General features: G+C 41.0%; 3 protein-coding genes across 3 annotated transcripts; all 3 read right to left on the bottom strand.

Moving 5' to 3' along the window:
* Nucleotides 1-838: 838 nt before the first annotated feature.
* LOC103704261 (uncharacterized protein DDB_G0290685-like) lies at nucleotides 839-3,924 on the bottom strand. Its single transcript, XM_008787481.4, has 2 exons — nucleotides 3,583-3,924; nucleotides 839-2,798 (listed from the first exon to the last, which is right to left on the bottom strand). Exon 2 carries the CDS (start codon nucleotides 2,691-2,693, stop codon nucleotides 1,116-1,118), a length of 1,578 nt encoding a protein of 525 aa, XP_008785703.2. The 5' UTR covers nucleotides 2,694-2,798; nucleotides 3,583-3,924; the 3' UTR covers nucleotides 839-1,115.
* A 4,909-nt stretch (nucleotides 3,925-8,833) lies between these two features.
* Nucleotides 8,834-9,484, bottom strand: LOC103704307 (agamous-like MADS-box protein AGL29). The gene has a single exon (XM_008787538.2). It carries the CDS (start codon nucleotides 9,482-9,484, stop codon nucleotides 8,834-8,836), a length of 651 nt encoding a protein of 216 aa, XP_008785760.2.
* A 10,789-nt stretch (nucleotides 9,485-20,273) lies between these two features.
* On the bottom strand, nucleotides 20,274-21,251 carry LOC103704306. Its single transcript, XM_008787537.2, has one exon. It carries the CDS (start codon nucleotides 21,249-21,251, stop codon nucleotides 20,274-20,276), a length of 978 nt encoding a protein of 325 aa, XP_008785759.2.
* Nucleotides 21,252-25,678: the final 4,427 nt, after the last annotated feature.

Raw genomic sequence — 25,678 nt, 5'->3', positions numbered from 1 at the left:
TGTGTACATCTACCAGAAATGATCCATGTATCAAAAGCAGAATAGCATATCTGCTGAGAATGCAATCTATCCAATCAGCAGCTGCCTGCTGGAGTCCATGTTTTTATCCCACAAAACCTGGTGGAATTCCAAGCTTATTGCTTGAAGACCTTCACCTGTCTAACATACCTTGAGCACAGTGAATAAAAGGGAAGATAAACATTAATAAAATGACTCTCCTAAATCTGATAGCAAAGCATTTAGCAGCTAATAAGTACTCGAGGCTATCAACTGAGAATTTGTGTGGGCATGTATGTAGTCTCACAACAATCGGAAGAGATCTTAAGTACTTATACAGAACAACAGAAGTCAACAAAAAAAAAAAAAATTCTGACTAGCCATTTTGGATGAGGCACTGAATTGTTATAAATGGTATCAAAGCAGACGCGACCCATAGTCTACATGGACTAGGAGATATTTCACCATAGGCTCATTGAGACTAATCACAGGCCAATTATGGTGCTTGTGATTAAATTTGAATGAATTTAAATTCTTGGCCAGACATGAATTTAAATTTTTAGCTTGACGAAAATGTTAGGAATTAAACAGAAGAAATATGTGAGCATCCGTGCGGGCGTGTATTTAGTCCTACATCGGTCGGGCATGTATTTAATCCTACATTTGTTATTCGTCGGAGAGATCTTGGGTACTTATACAAGACTAAAGAACTCAAAAAAAAAAAAAAATCCCTTCTAGCTAACCATTTTGAATGAAGTCCTGAATTATTACATGAACAAAAGATATGTTACAAACTCCAGGCAAGCTAACTGATAGTACAGAAAACAGTATAAACTACATATGAGGTTTGGTTTCTGTAAGCAACTGCATGCTCAAAATATAGATATGTTCAGAGAAAATAAGCATAGAAGCCTGATGTTGTTTCTACATCTATCCAAAAATATTTTCATTAAGGCTCTAGAAATCATCATGGCGTTAGTCAAACAGTTAACTGAGAAAAGCACAAGCAATTGCTTTGATCATTTGTGGAAGCAAAACATAGAGAAAAGACAGGCCGTTACTTGGCGCTACCACTTACATCAAAACAAGGAATTGGTTCCACCTTTCCAAACGGATTATCATTCTGTAGCTTCTTCTCCACCACTCTTTGCTTTGTTCTGGATGCCCTGTAAGGTTGCCTGATCTGTATGTTCATCTCCATCATCCTTCGCGGTGAAATTATGGAAAGAATTGCCTGATTCTGCAGCAATTGTTTCTCCATTCTCATTGGTAGCTGAAGATGTGGTATGGCTCCCTCCTGACTCCTCTGGTCTTACAGCTGTGTTGGAATTTTCAGTTTGCTCCCTCACTATATTCTCCAAGTTGGACTTCTTTTCACTAGGAGTAACCATCTTGACTGTAGCATTTTGATCTTGAACTGAATCCAATGTGGCAGATTCATTCTGCAAAGGTACGCCCTTAGTTACTGTATCGATCACCGTCATGTTAGTCTCAGTTTCTATTTGGTCATTAGATACAGCTGTCGAATTCATCTGTGGCTCCATTGTATTGCCTGACGTAGTCATTGGATTTGTCTGCAGTTCCATCTCATTGTTCAGTACATTTGTTGAATTTGTTTGCAGTTCAGTTTGATTGCCATCAGCCTGCTGTTTCATGTGATTGTTAGACTCGCCCGCCGTCGAATTGGAGGAAGACCCATCCTCTAATGTAGGAGAAGCTCCAACTTCTGATTCTCTTTTCTGAACAGAATTTCCATTTATGGCTAGGTCATTACTTGGTGTGGTTTCACTATTTTCAAGAATTACACTTGAATCATTTTTCTTGGAAAACTCTGATAGTCCAACGGCACTTGAATAATTACCCGTTAGACCATCTATTGTTCCATTGGCCAGAGTCTCATTCTCTATTTCTTTCCTCTCTATTTTCTCTAATTGCTTCTTATCCACACCCCCTGAACCTTCATTTTCAGATTCGGATTCTGTCACTTGGGTATTGTGTTCTACAACACTAGACGCATCATCACCATTAATACTTTTTTCACTCTCCTCATGAGATCCATCTTCATGTTCTGTCACTTGTGTATCATGAGCTACAGCACTGGACGCATCATCACCTTTAAAATGCATTTCCTGTGCCTCATGAGATCTTTCTCCATGTTCTGCCACTTGGGTGTCGTGAACTACAGCACTGGATGCATCATCGCCTTTGAAACTTTTTTCTCGAGCCTCCTGAGATATCTCTTCATGTTCTTGTTCTTCCAACAAGCCAGATTCTTTGACCTGACCATTCTTATCTCCATCAACTTCTTCTCCATTGCCAGATTGCTCATCCAATCTCTTTTGATCTTGTTCATCTATCCCATCATTCGCACCTCCTCCTTCGTCCTCGGAGCCTTCGCGCTTGTTTTCTTGTTCTGCATCCCCAGCTTCTTCCTTCTCTTCTTCCTCAATTCTGGCCTCACTTACAGAATCCGTCTCCACCGTGCGAGGAACGTCCTTCCTGCTAAATCTGAAAATGTCGGCCTGGCTCTCACCAAACTTCGAGATCCCCTCCTCATACGCCTTCTTGTTGTCATGAGAGTGCTTAATTTGGTAAAGCAACCAGACAGAGACAGCAAGAAACAAAGATATCTGAAGCACCTGTTTCACCCTGAACCCTTTGGCTCTCTGGTTCCGACTGGAGACCTGTCTCAACATGGTATTTATCTTCTCGGAACAACAAGTCTGTTCCTCACAATATCGGAATCTATCAACCTTGAAGCAATCTGACCCACTTTTACCGAAAGAACCTTGCAACAGTACCTGAACAGGGTTTTAAAAGAAAAAAGAAAGGAAAATAGCATCACATATGAAGTTGATGAAGAGTAGGGGGAGTGATGACGGGTGGAAATAAAAAGCACACAATGTTCACTATTAGTGGATTTTCTTTGTTTTTGGCCACAAAACAAGTAGCGCTATGCTACTCATGGCTTAAAAGCAAAAAAAAGAAAAAAAAATCAACTTCCAGGCATTTCTTCATACATGAAGCAAACCAACTTCCCATTAGTACCAACAAAAAAAAAAAATCCAATCGCCTAAACCCAATCTAAATCATCTTTCATGGACATATGATACAAGTTCAACTCAATTTTTTCCATACACGAAAGGTAAAGAAATCACCATCAACACATCAAAAACATGAAATCTAACAGACACATCATAAACCAAAATATTTCCACCAAATGCAATTCGATGATCTCGGGAGCCATTTAACCCTAGAAGAAATTATTACTCTTTCCCTTTAAAGTGAAAAAAAAAGGATCAAGATGAAGAAAGGAATCTTCATTTCTCCTCCATCAAAAACCATATGAATCAAAGCCTAAAAACCACCAAAATCGTATCAAAATCAAATCTTTTTGATGGTAAACCTACCCATTTCACAAAAAAAAAAAGGATAAAAAACTCAAGATATAACACCACATCAACAGAACCGGGAATAACCGCTTACACGGATCAAAACACCGATTCCCACTTCATCCAAGAAAAACAAAAGTGACCAAGAAGAACAATAATATAAAAGGTCCCATCTTTGGAAGCATCGACACACCTGGAAGAATGAAAGCAGACTCCTTTCCCTTAGAATTTGGCGATTGAGGGGAACTGAGACGGAGTCGATGGTAGAGGGCTTATAGAATGTCTTTCTTCCGTCAAAAGGTTGGGGAGTTGCAGTTCACCAGATCAAATTGGTAAAGAAGTCACCCTTTACCTAATCCCCCGTGAGATAAGATCTGATCTCATCTAAGGCCAGAGAGAGAGATGGGCAGTTTGAAATTAAAAACAATGAGAGGACATGGCCAAATTCCAGGAGCGGACTTTGCCAAACGCCCTCATGAAGTCAAGCTTTATTAGCGTTTTGGTTCGGCCTTTTTTTTTTGTGTGGTTTACCCTGGCCGAGGCTTTCCACTTATTTATTTGGTCTTGTGGTGCCCAGCCCATAGCCTCAGTGCTCGGCGCACGTCTCATACTGACAAGAGAAAAACTACCTTGCTGAAGGTTGATTGGACTTTTTTTTTTCAAGAAATATTATAGTGATGTGGTTGTATCCCACCCCCTACAATAAAATGATTGCATGATAAAAATATTATTAATATATATTGAATGGAGTAAAATCTTAAAGAATCTTTCATGTAAAATAGATATCAAAACAACTTTAATATACAATTTATAGTTAAGGATCGTATAGATCTTAAAGCACTTCAAACATCTTCATTTATCGGCATAGATTTCAAAAAATTCTTAGTATATGTTTCATAGTTAAAAATCATTACTGTATGGATCTCAAAGCACTCCAAACTTTTTTATTCGTCTATTTGTATAAATCTCAAAATATTTTTAGTATATAGTCTATAGTTACGAATCAACCATCGTGCATATTTCAAAACACTCTAAATCTTTTCATTCATCCAATTGCACAGATCTCAAGGCATCTTGATTTCAAAAGACTTCTAACCTCTTTATTTATCCAACTACACAAATCTCAAACCACCCTTAATATACGATCTATACTTGAGTATCACCATGTTGCATATCTCAAAGCATTTAAATCTTTCATTCATCTACCTACACAAATTTCAAGGTAATCTGCAGAGATCTCAAAGCACTTCAAAGTCCTACATTTACCCGTGTGGTCAAAAGATATTCATAAATGTTTGAAGAGAGTGAGGATATTTGATCATTTGAAATAGTATGCAGGTTGCTGGCTGGTCAGGCAACATCAGTATTATTTTGGAAAGATTTGAAAATTTGAAAGATTGTTTTGAAACTTTTTAAAGTTGAGAGAATATCTTTTAGTTGTCTCTAGTATTGAAGGGTGTCACTATAATTTCTGTTTTGATTTTTTTGTTGAAATGCTTGGACTATTGGATTAACAAACACAATTAAAGATAGTGTCATCGTAGCACAAATTAGATCCAATACAATCAATTAACAATAACTAATCAAATGATAACATACATTGAGCCCATAAAGCCCACTTTATAAACGAAGCTCATCAGTAGCCCCCCATGGCCAAGCCACATACATTCCCCAGGTTTCTGAGGATAATCCACAGTTTCCCCACTAGGCTAAGCATTAGCCGTGGCGATCGGATTCCTCGATGAAGAAGCCTCTCAGAAAAGGATCTCGCGGACCCTAGAATCGGCCTTCGACCTTATCTCCACCTCTTTAGCCATCGCAAGGAGCTCCTCCCACCCAAGTCCACCAATCCCATCTTCCTACTTGACCGGGGCTACCATTTTGAATCTCTACAAGAGAGGCCTTCACGGGCCTTCTCTTGTTCCAAGCGTTTGGCTAGCTCCGAGCACTGCAGTTCAAGGTGGCTTTCCAAGTTGCGTCGATCCCCATGGGAGCCCGTCTCACCTCTCCCGCTCGCCGTGACTCGGTCGAACACCTACTCAGAGGAAGGCAAGCCGTGAGTGTAGGCCCGGCCTGATGGGGAGAAGACAACGAGTGCTATCTCGGCTCCACACATGGTGGCAAGCTCGGTAGCTTTCTCGAACAAGCTTAACTCTTTCTTGTAGAAACTCACATAGCGAGCTTGCATCCTCATTTTCTATCCCCTTGAGCTCAACCTTTTGACGGCCCCTTGTCTTCTTGGCCGTGGTTGCCATTGCCGAGAGGTGAGGAGGAGGGGGGTGGGCTCAGAAGACGTACGTGGGGTTCTATTTATAGCAGAGTACGTGGGAGGATATGAATATTTGATATAAATTGCCGCTTTTACTATAATATATATATATATATATATATATATATATATATATATATATATTAATATTAGAATTAAATGCGGTGCCCGCCCTGGATAGCTTTTATGTCGTCCATCTTTGTGCCCATACACATGTTTACATGTTTATCCCAAAGGGCGATAGCCATCCGTCTCCAAGATGGATGACATAACAGCTATCTAGAGCAAAAAATCTTAGGTCTTATCCTTGTATGTTACAACATTGGTTAATTAGTTTCTATTTTTGCTTCCTAAATTGGTGGTCCGGAAGAGATTTGGTGAAACATGTGAATTGGATGTGGGTGGTGATGAGAGGGTGGTGGCTTTTGCTAGTTCAAATTCAATGTATAAGTTGATAATTATCAAAAAAACTTGCCATGTTTACGATTGTATGTTAAACACTACAATAAAAGTTGAAAGGATGAGTTTAATGAGAATTATAACTATCTTTTTTTTTTGCTATTGTTCTGAAAAATAATGAGCATAAAAGGCGGCAATCAAATCAGGTTAGACCGGATATTAACTAAGTTGGATGCAAGAGGAATCAAAAATCCATCAACCTAAACCTAACCTATTAATTAAATAGGTCAAAAAATTAAAGCCAGACTTGACCATTTTCTTAAATAGATAATCAAAACCAATCAACTATAAGTTGAAATAAGTTAAACAGGTCATATGGTTAAGCATTGCCACCATGTAAAGTAAAATGATTCCATAACCATGGAGAAGCGAATAGTGCAGCTTATCATACACATTCTTTCTATTTTGTCGGTTCTAAGAGGAATAACCCAGGTAATGTCAATCTAATAAAGATCAAAAATGCTATCAATACAAGTTCATGCATGCTCCTGATATCTATCTTAGCTGAACCAAATCTTTCTCGGTATCTATTTATATAGATTAAAAAAAAAAATCTCTTAATTTGTAATGCACAGATGATACCTTAATATTTTTCTAGGCTAAGGAGTAAGTACCTCAGGTGCCTTAAGCTAATCCTCTAAAAATTTTTCCAGGGGCTATCAGGCCTTAAAGGTCAAGTTTAGCAAGAACTCTTTAGTCTATCTGGGGCACAGGATAGAAGTAGGTCAGCGTTCGGCTCCCTTCCAAGTCGTTAACCTGGATATATACCTTGTCGAATATGAAGTACTTAGGGCTGCCTCTGGTTGACAAACAACAGCACTCTCTCTCTCTCTCTCTCTCTCGCTCGCTCGCTCGCTCGGATTAGCGCCCAGTGACTGGAAGGATGGAACGACCCCTTACAGGGTGGAAAAGGTAGCCCGTTTCTTATGGGAGGCCGGCTTGTTCTCCTTCAATTTGTGCTAACAGCATTGCCATGATATTTTCTCATATTCTTCCTCATGCAAGAATGGTATTGTTGTGGTTGAAATTTCGCCTGAGGGTGACCATGCTAGAGGAAGCTGAGAAGATGCCGTCGGGACAGAGAAAGGGAAGAAAGAGAGCCACCTCCTGTACTTCGGAATACCTGCACAAAGCTTTAGCCGGAAATTCCGGTAAAGGCCCTCCGATGGCTAAGTTAGCAGAGTAATGGAAAAAAGTTCCTGAGTATTTTGATATGGCTTATTTATAGTTCTCATAAGGGTGCCCAGGTGGCTAAGGTATGGTCCATCCTCATTATGAGAGGAGATGAACTTGGCCAAGTGGCATGTGGCTAAGGCCAGGGCTCGCTTGAGGCATACGGTTTGAGCAATCCTTGTGCACGGCATGGTGCTGGCTTGTGCGGCAGGGCATGGCTCTTGGCAGATCTGGCAGGATATGGCTCTTACCAGGTGTGGCAGGGTATGGCTTTTGGCAGTAAGCATGGCTGGAATGTTCGGCTACATGTGCGGGCGTGGGCGCGCGCAGGGATGCGGCTGCGGGGGAGGTCAGGCAGGCTTGGAGGCCGTGGCATGTGCTTGGCGAGGTCGGCTCGGTCTTCTACGGAGGTTGAGGTCGGCCTGGTCTCTAATCGAGGTCGGCTTGACTCTTAGCGGGACCGAGGTCTGGCTTGCTCAACTCTAAGGTCTGCTCAGCCGGAATTGGGTGGCTCCGGACGATCCTTTTTTTCTCCCATCCGGTATAGCTAATAGACTTGAGGCCATCTGTTGAGACTTCTTCAGGCGTAGGATCACTACTTGCTTGGAGTCAGGTTCGCAAATCAAGAGAACAAGGTGGTATCGGGGGTGGCCAACCATAGAGAATTGAACTGAGCTCTCCTTATTAATGGTTATGGCATTTGGTTTCCCACATCATCCATAATGCTTGTTACTGGAGGTCCTGGTCTTGGGAGTTTAAGGTGCAGTCCTCTCCCCGAATCTCTGCTTTTTGGAGAGCAGTGTTGAAGACAGCACTGGCTTTCATCAGGGTGACAAGACCAGATCGGATGCTATGTTTACTAGCAAAAAACTTCAATTTAGAGCTTTTGGGTGAAAGCTCAACTTAATACCCATCGGGAAGCTATTCTTATTTAAGTGAATGCTCCACAGAGAGAAAACTTCTCATGATAATGTAATGTAATAAAAAATGATATGGTATGATGTAATATAATATAATATGACATGATATAATATGATAAAATATTATATCACACAAGCTACTGTGATTAACACTTATTTTTGTCCAGTAGCACTCGAATCAGATGTATAATATTAACACCCATTTACTTTACCAATTATATCAATTGGCACACTCAATATGTATAATGATTATTTATCTAGCACAACTTCAATTTTCCAACATATTAATTCTTTTGATCATCGATTTTCCAAAGCAACAAGTCAATTGAAACTCTGGTCATATCAGCCAGTTTTGTTCCACTACTTTCCAATTTCATGAATCCTATCCCCCACCAAAAAGAAAGAAAAAAAAAAAAAATCATATCAAAGCACAACATAGAAAATGGCAAATACATATGAATCCTTTAAGGGAAAGAACAACAACTTTATGGATAGAAAGGCAATATTATCTGATGCCTCCGAGGAGTCTAGTTACAAAGGCAATAAGCCACAAGGTTTTTTTTTTTTTTTTTCCTCCCAAAACCACCGGGTTTATCACAGGCCGGAAGTAATGGAAACCTTTTTCAGTTGAATCCATGAGGCCAACCATAAGCCATGAATCCACCAGTTGGATATTGGGCCTGGAATTCATTACTCACACAAGTGTTAACCATAGTGACAGGATTAACGGGCAAAGGCCCACCCACTGAACAAGCTCCTCCACTCATTATCTTGTAAGCTCTTGAATCCGCCCTTAGTTTCAAATCCATGTAGGAGCTGACCAACATTTCAAGCTCCTCCATACTGAAGCCTTCGAGGTCAGTCTCCAAAGCCTGCTCCTTCCCCTTTGGAGCTATTTCAAGTCTTTCCTTCAGCATTGCACCTTCAGTCTTTGCAGCTTCGAGTCGACTCGTGATCTCCATGCAGCGACAATTCAGTTGTTGCTCAACCACATTGTCCTGAGCCCCCCCTATAGGGTTTGGGCTAGTCATCATGGAGTTGTGAGGGATAAATCGATTCGATACCTCCTCAAACCCAGGTTGGCCAAAGGAATAGGGCCTTCCACCAGGAGAGTAGACCAAAATTCCAACTTGAGCGCCGCATAGGGTTGAAAGCTCACTGGCCTTCTTGAACAAGCCATTTCTACGCTTTGAGAACGTGACTTGCCGGGTTTGTTCATCTTCTATCCTCTTGATCTCAATTTTCCGGCGGCCGGTGCTGGTCCTTCTAACCATGATTCCCAATGAAGATTAGGAAGGGAAGGAGATGGACAATATGTTTACATGCTTGGCTCAAGCTATATAACATCATCCTCATAACACTAATTGTCGTCTAGTTTCTATGTACACTAGCAAAATTGGTATTATGGAGCACAAAATTTTCCTACAGTTAAAGCAGCAAATCTGTATTTGCTGACGGCTAGCTCAATCTGCTCTTGGAAATATGAGATCCAATGTACCATGTTATAAACTTGGCAAAAGATTATCATGTTTCTGATCGCAAATGATTCGTGTCAATCAAATTTAAATACTTCCCTTCTCGAGAAACCAATACATTCGAACCAAACTTTTAAATACCTGCAATAAAAGTCCTTGCAGCATTAACATTTTTGTCATGGATCATGATTTATCATGCATTGTTTCATTGCTCTGCTGTGGATTATGGTAATTACTGTTTTTGGCACTATGCTATGATTATACATCTAAGATAACGATTTATAACATGGTATTTGCTATGTGAATACTTATCATATTTGTTGAGAAGATGTAAATTATTGGAAAGTAGGGATTCTTTTGTGCTTGGATGAGAACTGGATTTTCAGTGTCATACCTATTTTGAACACAAAAGGATACATACAACAACAATAAATAAATAAATAATCAACCCATTTTATATAATGTAATGCACTATTTAATGTTGTTATGTTATCCAACCATTGCATTGCAATGGCTTGCAGATATAATTATCATTTTGCCTTCAACATGAAAGGAAAAGAAATTACAAAGAAGTTTTGACTTTGTCGAGATCGTAATATACTACAAGCAGCACTTTTTTTACTTACAAGGTTATTTTAGTGGATGTTCATGGTGCATTAGTATTTTTATTTTATTTTATTTTATTTTATTTGTGAAAGATAGCGGGGCCTTTGACCCTCCCCTTTAATTTCATGAGATAGTCGAAATCAAGAAAACATAATATTCACGGAGAAAATAGAAGTAGAAAAAAAAAAATAGAAGCCAAAGAAAAAGAAAAGGAGAACAGTGCTGACATCCAATCCAAGCAAGAACGGCCATATACTTGTTGAACACCAAGCTCGTCCTTTTCCTTCTAAATAATCCAATGCGGAGATAAATCCTTTATGCCAACAACTTGGATGCTACGGCAGAACTTAGTTTTGAAGGAGGTGATCCATCCTGCTATTATGGTCTGTAGTTTTAGCAGGTACATCCAATCTTTCTAGAGATGTATAAGAGAAAGTGGTTGCGAGGACCCATGCGGACGTGCGTTTTACCTCATATTGACTACGTACTAGGCAGATCTTGAATATTAAGAAACTCAAATAATATTTTTTAGCTAGCCTTTTTATATGAGGTTCTGGATCGTTACAGTGATTGTTAGGCATTTGAGAGTGCAAGCTAAGGAAGGAGAACCATATGTCTATGGCAAATTTACACTCCAATAGGTGTGTTTTATTCTCCCGTGTGAGAATTTTATGGTGAGTAGCTAACCAAGAAAGCAACCTTTTGTAGTACAGGAGAGAGCCAGATTCATTTTGCCCCAAAAATTACCGCAGCCAGAGTTATTGACGAACTGGTAGGTCGATCGAACACAAATTTGTACCAAGTTAGACAACTACAGTCTTTGAATAGTTGATGTTAAGCACAGAGATGATTTCAAAGGCATGGAGGAAGACTTAATGGCAGGGACTTGCTGTTGGTTGGCTTTGCAAACTAATAAAGTATCATCAACGGATTGGAAAAGATGGCGATCTTTGGACCATGAACTGGTCCCAAGTCCCAACCCATTGATGATACCCGTTCTCATGCCATTTGGAAGAATACAGCTTATGATTCCAGCTAGTAAAATGAAGAGGTAAGGGGTGAGAAGGTCTTCTCATCTATGACTGAACTGGGTTAAGAGTAGCCCCTAGAGGAAAGGGTCGTTTTGTTCCAATTTCACTAAGACTATGAGGAGCAAATTTATAGTCTCCACACTTCTTTTGAGGGGATGAGGGATGAGATTCCTCCAAGATAGACCTGACCACGGTTCCGGAACCGAAGGTTCCGGTTATGGAACCGACGGTTCCGATTCCACAAAAACCTAGAACCTTAACCGGAACCGAAAATAGTCGGTTCGGTTCCGGTTCTAGAACCGCCGGTTCCGGTTATAAAATTTTGAAAAAAATAGATTGTATAATTAATTTGGAAAAAAAATTTAAATACAAATAGATTATGTAATTAATAAAAAATGATAATTTGTACCTCATTTTATTATTTACTCATCAATAGAGGGGGGTCGATAATTTGGATCCCAAGAATTTGGGTTTAGAACATATATTTCCTTGCCTTTATTTAAGCGGGAGGAAGACATTTTTTGATAATTAGATTGGGAAAAATGAAAATATGGAAAGCTTATGAAATGTGTAGAGAATTGGAATAGAATGAATAATTGAGAGAGAGAAAAATTGAGAGAGAGAGATTGAAAGATTGAGTCATTGAGTGGTGTGGTGAAAAAATTGATTTGGAGAGGTATATATAGTGTTGGGGATAATTTTTGTTTCTCAAAATGCCCCTCAAACTAGCCATTTTTTAGTTGTTAGGAGGGGTAAAATAGTTGTTTCCCAAAATGCCCCTCAAACTAACTGTTTTTTAGTTGTTAGGAGGAGTAAAATAGTCGTTTTTTTCGATTCGAACCAGAACCGAACCGCCGGTTCCGGTTCCGGTTCCGATTCCATTAAACCTGAAATCTTAACCAAACCGTATTCCTCAAGGTTCTGGTTCGGTTAAGAATCGTGAGACACGGTTTCGGTTCCGTTCCGATTCTTTTCGGTTCGGTTCCGATCTGGTTTCCCGGTTAGAACCGAACCGTGATCAGATCTACTCCAAAAAAAGGCCGCTTGATGGACACTTGACCCCTTCTTTCCTTTAAGCCAGCACCTCATGCTCCCCCAACACAAAGCCCTCGAGCCCATTTTGCCTTCCTTTGAGGAGCCCTTCTTGGTCCACCATCTAGGCCTTGGCCTACCGCAGAACTGGGCCAAGGGTGGCCCAATTGACAACCTCCTCGGGATTGGCCCAAAATAGTGCACTGGGCAAGCTAATTAAATATCCTGAAAATCCCTCCCTAAAAATGTTATTCTTTAAGAGGCGTTTTGTATGGACGATTATTTCAAGATCAAAAATGATGTGAATGGAGGTGATGAGATTACCGTATTTGGTTACACTATAGTAATCCTACATAACATTGATCCTAAATCGTCCCCACTCCTCAAATCACCGCCCAACCTAATAATCGGATACCTGTCTTTGAGGTCAAGAATCCAAGATTACTCTAGAGTAGTGATCTTGGGTTGAAATTTGAGAACAAAAATACTCCTCAATCCAATAAAAAATATATATTAATATGTCGTTAATAATATTATATTAATAGTATATATAATATTATATTATATCGATATTATATATATTATAATTTTGATATATATTATATTATATTATATTATTAATCATATTATTGTCATGTTATTATTGAATGATAATTTTAAATTAAAGTAGAAATATATTATTGTGCATTATATTTATATAATAAATTTTTTTAATATGTTACATCTATTTGCCTTATTTTTCTAATCAAAATAAATTTTAGTATTAAAAATAATATATTATAAGTATAAAAAATATTAATTCTATAATAATAATTAATATATATTACAGATTAGTAATATATAGGACTAATAAATCTATTTTTATGGAAAATATTCAAGGAAGTTTGGTATTATATAGTGTGATCTTGGATCCATATGAAATACCAAACAGGTTACTCAAGAGATAGGCCACTTCCAAAACCATAAGTAACTCCTTATAATTATACAGTAAAAAGTAATAAATTATATATATATATATATATATTGCATCACATGATGTTATTGCACGCACTTGCATCCAGAGTCATGGATGGCCTTGTGATGTCACCAGAGATAGGCCAAGAAGTGGCTTTGGTGGAGGATGTGATAGCCAAGTACTTGGATACCTTGTTTGTAGTATAAAAAATGGACCAAATGTCCAGATGTAGCCTAAGGGACAAACCCTGCAGCAACAATGTACATCAAGTGCAGACCTAATACCAGATAATGAATCAAACATGGATTGAGCACCCAGAGTGCACACCAAGCACAAAACTGATACCAAACAAGAGATCGAGCAAGGGATGGAGAAATTGTCCTGGTAATTGGTAAAGCATGTATTTAGAGAAGCCAACGAAGCTACAGATTGGATGGCCATCTATGTGGCTAACCATGCCAGTAGCACTCTGTGGGTGGAAGATGGAAAGCTGCTTCGAGAGCTCCGTAATACTTTATTTTTCAAATTTATTGAGTGCATCTGTATATGTATTGTATGAATCATCTGACCGGGCAAAAAAAGAAGAAGAGGATGGAGGAGGAGGAGGAGAAGAAGAGAATAAGTACAAATTTGGGTGTGCGGGCACAAACCAAACATGGACCAAGTAACTGGTGGTAGGCCAAACTAGGGTGCTAAGTGCAAAACTATGCATAGGACAAAGACCATAGTACAGACAGAGGGCCCAAGTACGGGAAGTACGAGACAATCTCCAAAAGGACTATCAGACTACGGACCGAGGAGGTTATCAACAACTAAGGTGCTATAGGCATGATCATTGGTTTTCACAATCTGTTTTTCGTTTTCAAAATCATAAAAATTAAGGTTTAAAAGTTGTTTGGCAGGTGAATTCACGTCCCCAAACTGCTAAAAGTCGATCTAGTTTTTGGAAAAAATGAAAATAAAAAATCTTGACTTTTGCTTTTTGAAAAATAAATATTAGTTTTTTCTCTATTTTTATTGATGCTACTGCCACCATTACTACCATTGTCATCTTCCACTATCACCACCAATGCTATTGCTACCACCATCACTATCATCACTACATCAGCACCAGTGCAACTACTACTATAGATGTTGATGCCACCACTATTGTCAGCTCCATTATTGCCGTTGCTCTCGATACCACCACGTATGGTCACCGTCGTCCTCACTGCCATGTAGTGAGTAACATGCAGATTTTAGTTTTTTTTTAATTTTCACTTTTTAGGAAAAATTAGAAATCAAGTTTCAGTTTTAAAAAGTTGATTATCTAATTAGGTGTGACCATTATAGTAATGCTGAATTCCCACTTCTAAGATGACTCTTGTTAGCCCATCTTTGTCTACTTGGGGTAGTTGGAAACAAGGGTCATCTTCTTGAGTTCTACCAAGGAAATTGCCTACCCATTTTCTGAAAAGAAAAATGAACTTAATTGCTTAATAAAGTGATCAACATATTCACTATTGGATTCAAATGTTGAGATGTAAATCTCGGCATTAAGTGTTTGCTTAAAAATGAAACACAAATATGTATTTTTAGCAACCTAAAAATATTGTCATCAGGACCTGGAATCATCAGTTGGCACCTTAAGGCGACGAATAAACCTCAATGTATCGACCCTCTTACAACCCTAGTAAGTGTTCCACCATGTCGACAATTCATATTTAGATACTTTGCCCATGTTCAGGAACTTTAGATGAGTTTTGGTATTCTTAACAAGGAAGCCGAATATAAAATTGAAATTTTCAGCTAGGCCTCCATCTAGCCTCCATGGATATTCAAATCTCAATCAACTGAATAGTCCAATAGTTGAAATCACGAAAAGGCCAATTAAGTTGAACTCCCATCTTGAGTTACCGTAGAGTGCTACAGTATATCAAGCCTAGGTCGGTCATATGGTCATATCATACATACTTTAAGAGATGGTTAGGAAGACTTTTGAGAACAATTGGAGGAGAGGGTCCTCGCAATCTCACTACCTTCAAGGGAGTCGATGGACAGGTTGGTTTGGGTGGCCACAGGTAGTCCCAGGGTGAGTGCTGCTGACCTACAGGAGATGATGGACAGAGAGCTGGTCAGGCAGATAGATAGCAGATGGATCTGGAGGATGCAGATTCATCTTCGGATGGCATTGTTTCTATGGAAAGTGGCTCGAGACTGTCTTCCGATCAGATGCACTTTGGCATGGAGGGGAGTCAGGATGATTCTGCGTTGTGGTTGGTGTCCGAATGACGAGTCTATTAGCCGTGTCCTACTAGGCTGCCCACAAGCAGAGTAGATCTGGAGTAGGGTGCCCTAGGCCCGGGCTACCCAATCAACTGGCGACCTTTTGTGCCAGATATGGGCGGCCATACATACTATATTTAGTTGGACAGGAACATCCGGATGTTTAATGACAGACAAGAGTTACCGATAGTGTTGGGCAACGGGCCGTGCCGGGCCGGCCCGGCCCAGGCCCACCGGGCCAAAGGACTAAACGGGTCGTGCCTGGCACGGCCCGTCCAGCACGGAACGCCAGCCCGGCCCGGCCCCAGGCCCGTCTATTGGCGGGCCGGGCCGGGCACGGCACGCCACGGGCCGTGCCAGGCACGGCCCGTAACGGGCGCAAACGGGCCGTGCCAGGCACGGCCCGCAACGGCTTCAAACGGGCCGTGCCTGGCACGGCCCGCAACGGCTCCAGACGGGCCGTGCCGGCACGGCCCGTCTGGAGAAGGGGGAGGAAAATAGCCGTTTCCAACGGCTATTTTCGGGAAAAAGTCCATTTTACCCCTCCCAACAGTCCAATAACGGCTGAATTGAGGGGTATTTTGGGAAAAAAAATTTTGGGCTTCTATAAATAGCCCATTCCTCCCTCATTCTCACCACACCAAACCTCTCATTCTCTCCTTCTCTACTACTATTATTTCTCTCTTCTAAAGTGCTCTTCTAGCAATTTAATTTTTAGTTTGTTCAAGTGCTACACAAGAGGAGGTTCCTGTTGAGAAGAGAAGGTCGCTTCTGTTGAGAGCACAAGAGGAAGCTCGGAATCTCGGCTCTGCCTCTGCCCTCCGACCCTCTACTCAATTCCTCCTTGCGGTTAGTTTTTATTTTTTGAATTAATCATAGATATGTCATCTTTTGAGGAAAGTCAGTTTGGCATTCCTGTTTCTGAGGGAGAAGAAACTAATCCCCAACCCCATGTTCCTAGTTCCTCTAGAACTGGTGAACCGAGTGAAGATCAAACCTCTTCTCGTAAGAGGACTAGTGCTGTATGGAATGAATTTGATAGAGTTATGGTTGATGGAGTCTGGAAAGCTAGATGTAAAAAATGTGCCAAACTTTATAGTTGTAGTAGTAGTGGGGGAACAGGGCATTTAAAAAGACATCAAGAGAGTCATAGGATGCATGATTCTCATGCTCAAACTCAAAGTACCCTTAATATACAAGGGGGATTACTTGTAGGTAATTTTGCATATAATCATGAAAATCAAAGAAAAGCACTTGTAAAATGGATAGTTAAGGATGAATTACCTTTTAGTTTATGTGAATCTTTTAATTTTGAAGAATATGTTCAATTAAACCTACAACCTGCTTACAAAAGAACTAGTAGGCGTACATTTAGAAGAGTAGCTATGACCAACTTTTTAGCAATGAAACAAAATTTAATTGAAACACTTTCTACTTTAAATGTAAAAATTTCATTAACTTCTGATATTTGGTCAGCATCTGTAGGTAGTAATTGTTTTATTGTCATTACTGCTTATTATATTGATAATGATTGGCAATTAAATAAACGTATTCTTGCTTTTCGTGCTTTTGATTTTCCACATTCTGGGCAACAAATTTCAAATATTATTTATCAAACTGCATGTTCATATAATATTAATGATAAAATTATGTCTATTACTTTTGATAATGCATCTAATAATAATTCTGCTGTTGCATTATTAAAAGACTCATTGCATCCCATATTAGATGGAAATTTACTGCATATTAGATGTGCATGTCATATCTTAAATCTTTCTGTTCAAGCTGGCATGGGCATGATTCAAGATGTGATTTCAAAAATTAGAAATGCAGTTTCTTTTATTCATACTTCAAGATCAAGACTTCAAGAATTTAAGGAATTATGCATAAATCATGGTAAACGTTTTAAAAAATTTAAACTTGATGTAATTACTCGTTGGAACTCCACATATAGCATGATACATGATGCATACCCATATAAAAACTTATTAAGTGCATATATTAATGATCGTGGATTAGGCTTTACATTGTCTGAAACTGATTGGAATAAAGAAAAAATTTTGGAAGATTTTTTGCTTAGTTTTTATAATGCTACCAATGTTCTTTCTGGTATTTATTACCCTACTTCATGTTCATTTTTACAACAAACATATATAATTAGTCAAAAATTTGCAGAACATAGATATGATGATGTTTTAATGCCTATTATTGACCTAATGGAATCTAAATGGAATGAGTATTGGGACAAGATATGTCCTATGCATAACTTAGCTGCTGTATTTGATCCTAGAGTTAAATTAAATGGCGTGCTAATTTTACTTGATGCATATTCTGAAAATATGAATCAAGATTCTGAATCTGCTAAAGATGAGGTAAAACAGCTTCTTTATGATATTTATGCTATATATGATGAAAAAATTCGTGGATTTAGAACACAAATACAAACCTCTATTTCTTCTTCTAGTAGTTCTCGTTCGTCATCTATTTTTTCATTCATTGCACAGAGAAGACACACACATGCTTCAAGTTCTTCTTCATCTTCTTCATCTTTAAGTAGTGAACTAGAATTTTATTTACGAAATGATCTTCAGTCTGCATATGATGAAAATCAAATAGAGAATCTAGATGTATTATCTTGGTGGAAGAGTGTTAGAAATCAATATCCTGTTATGTCTGCAATTGCACGCGATATTTTAGCTGTGCCGATGTCCACGGTAGCATCGGAATCCGCTTTTAGTGCAGGTCGGCGTGTTCTTGACGAAAAGAGAAGTAGGATGACGGGCGAAACGGTGGAGATGCTTCTCTGCTTCAAGGATTGGTTGGATGCTGAGGCAAGACTTCAAGATAAAGGTGGACATAATACAACATCCTCTGATGATGATGATACAAACACTACTGAAGACTGAAGACTGAAGACTGAAGAGTGAATACTGATTCACTGAATCACTGATGATTAGTAAGATTTCTTAATTTTTTATAATTGTACATTTTTATTGTATTCTGGAGGTCAGACCAAGGTCCAAACCTCGGCCCTTTCTTAGTTTCTTATTGTATTCTAGAGGTTTATTGTATTCTAGAGGTCAGACCAAGGTCCAAACCTCCCTTCATGTACCATTTTGATTTAAATTAATAAACTGGTAGGGGTCTATGCCAAACCCCCCACCATTAGGGTGGCTTTATATTCATAAATCCTTAGTTTTCAATATTTATTAATTTTTTTAAAAAATTTATGAAGCATTAATTTTTATCGGGCCGGGCCGGGCCCAGGCCCGGACAGTGCCAGGCCCGCGGGCCAGCCCGGCCCAGGCCCTTATGGGCCGTGCCGGGCTGGCCCGCGGGCCGTGCCGTGCTTGGCCCGCGGGCCTAGAACGGGCCGTGCCGGCCCAGGCCCGAAGCGGGCCGTGCCGGGCTCGGCCCGTGGGCCAGTACCCTGTGACCCAGCACGACCCTCTCAAATGGGCCGTGCCAGGCACGGCCCGGCACTGTAGCAAGCGAGCCGTGCTAGGCACGGCCCGCTTCGTGCCGGGCCGTGCCGGGCCGTGGGCGGCCCGGCCCAGTGCCCAACTCTAGTTACCGAGGTGCGTTGCTGAGAAACCCTCTCGTCAAGCAGTGAGATAATCAAGGTTACTACGACGATTCCAGCTAGGATAGCTAGGGATATATGAGGCTCCCATTATGCTAATTCAGTACCCAAGTTCGTCCTTGTTTTCTGGGAGCCCCCACCCCCCTGCCATCTTAAAGTGAACTTTGATGATAGTGCTATCGGTGATGAAAATAGAGTAGGAGTGGGCTTTGTGATCAGGGATTGTGACTCGTAGATTATAGCTGCGGGTGGGCGACGTACTTATGGGTTGATAGCTTTGGGGATGGAACTCAGAGCAGCATTGGAAAGCATCTCCCATGCGAGAAGGAGGCTGGGGGCGGAGCATATCATTCTCAAGGAAGACTCGGCTATGGTGATCTGTTGGATACGAGAGGAGGGGCGAAGGGAGGATGGACGCCCTCTAACTGACAACATTCGACGGATAGTGCGAGATTGTAGTGAGTTTCAAGCGGTACACGTGTATAGTGAGACGAACAGAGCTGTCGAGTGGGTCGCCTTCTATGTAGCGCAGCGTTCCGAGAAGGTCCTCTCGACATATCAGGGGGCCCCTCTTCAACAATTATGCCAAATTGTAGCTCTTGGTTTTGCTGGCTGCAGCTATATCGGAGTAGGATGAGCCGCTATTGTACTTATTAAAAAAAAAAAAACTGCTCAGAAGGAACGCATAAAATCATGGACCACTGGAAAATTTATTATTTAACAATCCTGCCCCACATCACTGAAATTTTTAGACCTCGTCAATCAAATGCGATGAGGAGAGCATTAAGGCTAACGTCATCGAACCAGCAAATCATAATAAGGAGACAAGTCCCCACTCCTAAACCAATCACCGCAGCTAATCACGCTATCTCGCCCCATCAAATCATAACGGCTCTCCAACGGCCACAAAAGTTAATTTGGGGCCCAAGTTAAAAAAAAAAAAAACATTTATTTCACTTGGAATCAATTAAATGACACTTAGAAAAAAATAAATAAATATATATACTTCACGAGCAAAATAAATGTTCTGTTTGGCTCTCTTTCTATCTCCTTTGTTAAAAAAAGGAAATTCTCAAGAAATTATTTTTCCTAAAAATTTTGCTGGAAATTATTTATTTATAACTCCATGGATATCTCGTTGTGGATGGGGTCCACCTGCCACGTCACCTTCCGGCCGTCGTCGTCCGACCGCGCGCACTCCATCATCGAGTCGGCTACGTCCTCCTGGCTCCACCCTGCCCGGAGGAGCGCCAGCGACAACAGCCGCACGTGCCTGATTAGGCTCTCTCGGTCCCTCACCGCCGTCCGATCCCCCTGGCCGCCCGATCCCATCATCAACATCTCCCTCACCTCCTCCTCGCCCCATCCCCCGGCCCTCAGCCGCCACCCCATCTCCCCCAGCCACCCCTCCAGCCCACGTGGCTTCTCCGGCCCTCGCCACGTTTCCGTCTCGGCCGCCAGCTCCGTCCACACCTCCACCCGCCTCGCCTCCTTCGCGGCCCACGCCGGCGCTGGCGGCGCTCCTCCGTCGCAGCGGTGCTCCCGGCCCTTGGGCATGAATCGACCCCTCTCGCGCTGGAAAAAATCGGCGAGGTCGAACCCGGCGCACCGCACGTCACCGGCTCGGACGTAGAACACCGGATTCCCGGCGAGATTGGGGACCGTCGGGATGTAAAACTGCCGATAAATCGGGACGAGGACCGGGGCCCTCTCCAAGATCCCCCTCGCCGCCGCGGACTCATCTCCGGCGGGCTCGGATCCCCAGGCGGCGCACCAGAAGCCCTTGTGGGAGACCTCGTGGAGGAGGCCGGAGACCGGGAGGCGGAGGAGGATCTCGAGCTGCTGCGGCGAGGCGGAGCGCCAGTTGGGGAAGCCGCTCCCGATGGGGAGCCCCTCCCTGAGAATGGATCGAAGATCGGGCGGGAAATCGAAGCCGTACGTCATCTTAATCGCCGCGAATTCCGAGTCGTCCAACCCGCCAGCGATGGCGACGCCGGAGGCCCGGAGGTGGTCGATCACCGCCTTGGCGTAGGCCGCGAAGGAGAAGCACGCCCGCCGTTTCGGATCGCCTCCGCCGCCGCCGTCCTCCGCCATCGTCATCGAATCCGATGAGACCCCAACCAAATCCTCGGCAGCTCCGAGGGGGTGAGAAGTGAGGAGTGGATTTAAAGGAGGAAAGAGGGGGTGAGATTATCTCGGAGACGCGTGGCGAGTCGCCGAGAGCGGCGGGGGCGAAGACGACGCGGTGGGGAGAAGGGAATAGCCCCATCCGGACGGGGGGAGCGGCGTATAAAATGGGAAACCGGGCGCGAAATTTGGGGGATTCCTCGGGCTTTGGGGGATACCTAGTTCCAATTATATCCCTTTTTCTCCTGTCTCTACTCGTGGCATTTCATGGAACCCGGTCCGACACGCTCGCAGTTGGTGAGCCGGCAGTTTGGTCATTTGGCGTTCACCGCGTCGCTCGGCCTCGTCGCCATCGAACGTCGTGGGGGTGGTTACTGTCACTCACCGGTGAGACAGAAGAAGTCAGCGACGGAGACGCGCGACGGCGCAAGGCGACGGTCCTGCCTCGTGCTTCTCACCATTAGACGCCATGGCGGTGATGGGACCTCGACTTCCTGGTCACCTAATTGAACCCCTCTACTGACCCAGGGGTTCCGTGGATGGGGTCCACGCCTGTTGAGTAGGGTAAGCGTTTGGGTGTTTATGGACTAGGTAAATGAAGAGGCGGTCTCAGATGACACTTCGGCGAAGTTACAAATATGCCCAGGATTGCTCTTCTCGAAGGACTCGGCGGCGGTGCCGGCCAAGGATCTAACGAGCACTCCAATATGACAAGTTATTAATTTTCATGCAAAATATGCGTATCACATACATAATAACCTTCTATAGGGGTTATAAAATAAGGACAAAAATAGTAGGTGAAGTAGCACCAGCAGGTCAACACGTATGGTATCTAAGAACTTAATAAGAAGTTACACAAAGTGGAGGGATTAAAAGCTGCTTGGACCCATCAAACTTTATAAGAAGTTACGCAATGGCCTTATTTAAACAAAAGAAAATGTTTTGGCACACCCAGATCACGAGCCACCATCCCACGTATGGTGTCAAAAAAAAAACTAGTGAAAAAAAAAAGGAATGGATCTTTTACCGTGCGCAAGCATCACAGAGGGGCTCTTCAGCCGTGGATTGGTCGATATCAAACAAAACGGTTCATGAGTGCCTGCCGTGTATGAGCGGCTCATAAGTACAAGCCGTGCACCATCAAACAAAGCGGCTCATGAGTGCATGCCGTGTATGTGGACCGTCCAATTTTTAATTGCGTGTATGCGAAGGATTCCGTTGAAAGGGAAAAAAAAAAAAAATCTGTTTGGTCTCACTTAGCGTATTCAAGGCAGTACAGAACACTCCACCTGTTTCTAAGGTTCCATTTATTCATGGCATCTGGTTCTATTGGATAACAGCGGCTTGAGGCAGACTGATGGGTAATCGTTTTGAAAGAGGGAGGGTTACTTTAATAGATTTTAGCGAACATCGAACGCCGAACCTGTTCTAAGGTTCCATTTGTTCATGGCATCTGGTTCTATTGGATAACAGAGGCTTGATGCAGAGTACTGATAGCTAATCGTTTTGAAACAGGGAGGGCTACTTTAATAGGTTTTAGCGAACATCGCTGCCAGTTTGGATATCCAGGATAGCTGACTGGTTCAATGGTGGAAACTAGGAAGTACCACCACACCCGCGTCCTTGTGTATCTTGTTGAGATTTATTGCTAAGTTTTAATTTTATTAGGATTCTAAAGTAATGACTTTAGCATTCTATTCACTTAGTTATTCCTCTTAAAATAGTTATCAAGTCTTATCTTATAGTGTATGTTGATTTTTGAATTTGAATAAGAATGGAATATCCACCCATTGATGCTCTATTTAAAAAGATTGTTGGTATCTCCTTTAGAGTAGCGTGAGAAAAGAGAGAGGAGAAGAGAGAGTGAGACTTGTCCTTCTTGATCTTGGGCCAACAAGGCTGATCTACTCCGCTTAGCGTGCCATTCTACATGGTATTAGAGCAAGGTTGGAGAGTGGTTGAGCAGTTTGCGGCTTCGATCAGATTTATTCGAAGCACAGTTTTTGAAGCGGTAACTTAATTGTTGGCAATTTGTGAATTTGTAGCTCAACATAGTTGCAGATCTTTCAGTAATTCGCTGAGCGATGGTGTAAGCACGTAGACTCTTGTTTTGGTGATTCAAAAGGTGAATCATTATGGTTGTTGCTACAACTTTCTCTCTCAATGGGTTCAACATACATAACCTCACCAATATTAATATTGCTACTTTTTCTATTACCGTTTATCTTTGCAAGTTGAACAACACCAGTTATCCAATTTTGTAGGCTATTGTCAAATGTTATTTGATAGGACAAGATGTATGAGATATCTTAGATGAGTCAAAAATGATGCCAATATATACTCTCAAAGATAAGGTTGCGAGAAAAAAAGTAGAGTCTAAAATAAAAAAAGGTGATGTGGATTATTCAAGTTTCAGTTGATAGAGAAAATTATATTCATATTCAGGATATACAAGAGCCAAAAAAAGTATGGGATATTCTTGCGGTCATCCACTCAAATTCAAGTAAGATGAGACATCTTAAACATAAATTGCCTAAAGAGTGGTGGATTTTAGTTTTAAGCATCTCTAAAAATCTAGATGATCAAGAATAAAATTGGTTTAAAAATCAAAATTTGAATTAGGAGGAGCTTGATTTAGAGACTTGTTCAAGTTCGAAAGACTCAAAACATGACAAAGTTGATCAACTTGAGAATCAACCAAATTTAGAAAAAAAATTTGGAGCAGAAGGAGCTTGATTAGATGGATGTTGTATTAAGTTCAGTAGAGATCATGACTGAAGTTGCTCAGAAAGAGTCAAAGGATACTATAGTTGATCCATCTATGAAGCTATATATAGAGGAATCAAATAATATAAAGAATCTTTTGTCAAAGCTATTTAAGATATGGATTTTTTTTTAAAGATTTAGTCAGCCATGAGGTTAAAAGTTGACTAATTTTGAAGTAGTTTCAATGATCAAGTAGGAAGAAGATGTGTTTGGTGGAGATGATTCACGTTATACCTTGGTACTCGACAAGGTTTTTAGTATACTAATTGATTTTGAAGCTACTCGAAAGTTAGAGATATTAGAAGACTCTATGCATGAGGATTTGATTTCATATATAAGAGCAAATTATATGCAGATATTTCAAGCTACTCAAGTGGAGGTAATGGTTGATGCTTACATTGATTGCAACTTGATGCTCATTGGAATAAGCTGGATGCTCAACATAATCTTGATATCATAGCCGTAAAATCAATGCTGAAGAGAAGTGTTAGAGAACATTGTCAATTTCGACATATGCATCAAAAAGGATGAGCCAGTAGAGGAGTTACCATTCATGCCAATAAAAGAGTTCTATTATTTAATTATTGGTTTGACAAGTTATTATATGTTGTTATTGTGACAATAATGGCGAAGGTTGTTGTGGCATTTTACGACATCGATAAGTTCAATGTTGTTGATATGGACTTCGCAATGAGGGGGAGTGTTAAGATTTATTGCTAAATCCTAATCCTATTATGATTCTTGTTTAGTTTGTCATTATTTTTAATGATTTTAGAATTCTATTCTTAGTTATTCTATTTAGTTATTTCTTCTAGAAAAGTTATCAAGTCTTATCTTTTAGTGGATATTGATTTTTGAATTTAAGGAGGAATCAAACATCCACCCATTGATGCTCTTTTTAAAGGGACCATTGGTGTTACCGTTAGAGTGGCTTGAGAAAAGAGAGAGAAGGAGAGAGTAAGAGTTGTCCTTCTTGGTGAGAAGTATGAAAGAGCCTTTTTGTATGGATCAATTTTTTAATTAAATATTTGTTTTCTCTCCTAATTAGTTTTCTTCCAACATCTTTTTTCTGTTTTTTATTTGGTGTTTGTTCTAAATCTTGAGCTGGCACAATCAATCTACTCCGTGTCGCATGCCGTTCTATATGGTATTAGAGCCATAGGCTTGGAGATCGATTATTCATGTGTTCATAGCTTGGTGTAGTTAAAGAACTTCTAGCAATTCGTTATGCATTGGCGCAAGCTGTTGAGATTCATTGCTAAGTCTTAAGCCTATTAGGATTCTTATTTAGTTGATCATTGGTTTTAATGACTTTAAGATTGTATTCCTAGTTTTATCCTACTTAGTTATTCCTCCTAGAATAGTTGTCAAGTCTTATCTTTTAGTCGGTGTTGGTTTTAAATTTGAGTAGAAATCAAACATCTATCTATTAATGCTCTATTTTGCCATTAGAGTGGCGTGAAAAAAAGAGAGAGAGAGAGAGAGTGAGAATTATGCAAAGAAATCGAACGGGCTTAGTTAAATCCAAGTTAAGCCTGGGCAAGAGTCTGAATGTTTGGCTAGGCTGGTTGGACTTGTCCATGTCTTATCCAGCTTGGTTTTGAAGTGGCATGGTTTGTGCCTTTGGA

Source organism: Phoenix dactylifera, chromosome 15, assembly GCF_009389715.1.
Source record: "Phoenix dactylifera cultivar Barhee BC4 chromosome 15, palm_55x_up_171113_PBpolish2nd_filt_p, whole genome shotgun sequence".
Classification (NCBI taxonomy): Eukaryota; Viridiplantae; Streptophyta; class Magnoliopsida; order Arecales; family Arecaceae; genus Phoenix; species Phoenix dactylifera.
Note: the sequence above shows the minus strand (reverse complement) of the source record. Positions and strands in the feature narration are given on the sequence as shown.

What these genes read in the sequence shown, in the direction of transcription:
- LOC103704261 (XM_008787481.4), bottom strand. Translation starts at nt 2,693, where the DNA reads ATGTTGAGACAGGTCTCCAGTCGGAACCAGAGAGCCAAAGGGTTCAGG.
- LOC103704307 (XM_008787538.2), bottom strand. Translation starts at nt 9,484, where the DNA reads ATGGTTAGAAGGACCAGCACCGGCCGCCGGAAAATTGAGATCAAGAGG.
- LOC103704306 (XM_008787537.2), bottom strand. Translation starts at nt 21,251, where the DNA reads ATGGCGGAGGACGGCGGCGGCGGAGGCGATCCGAAACGGCGGGCGTGC.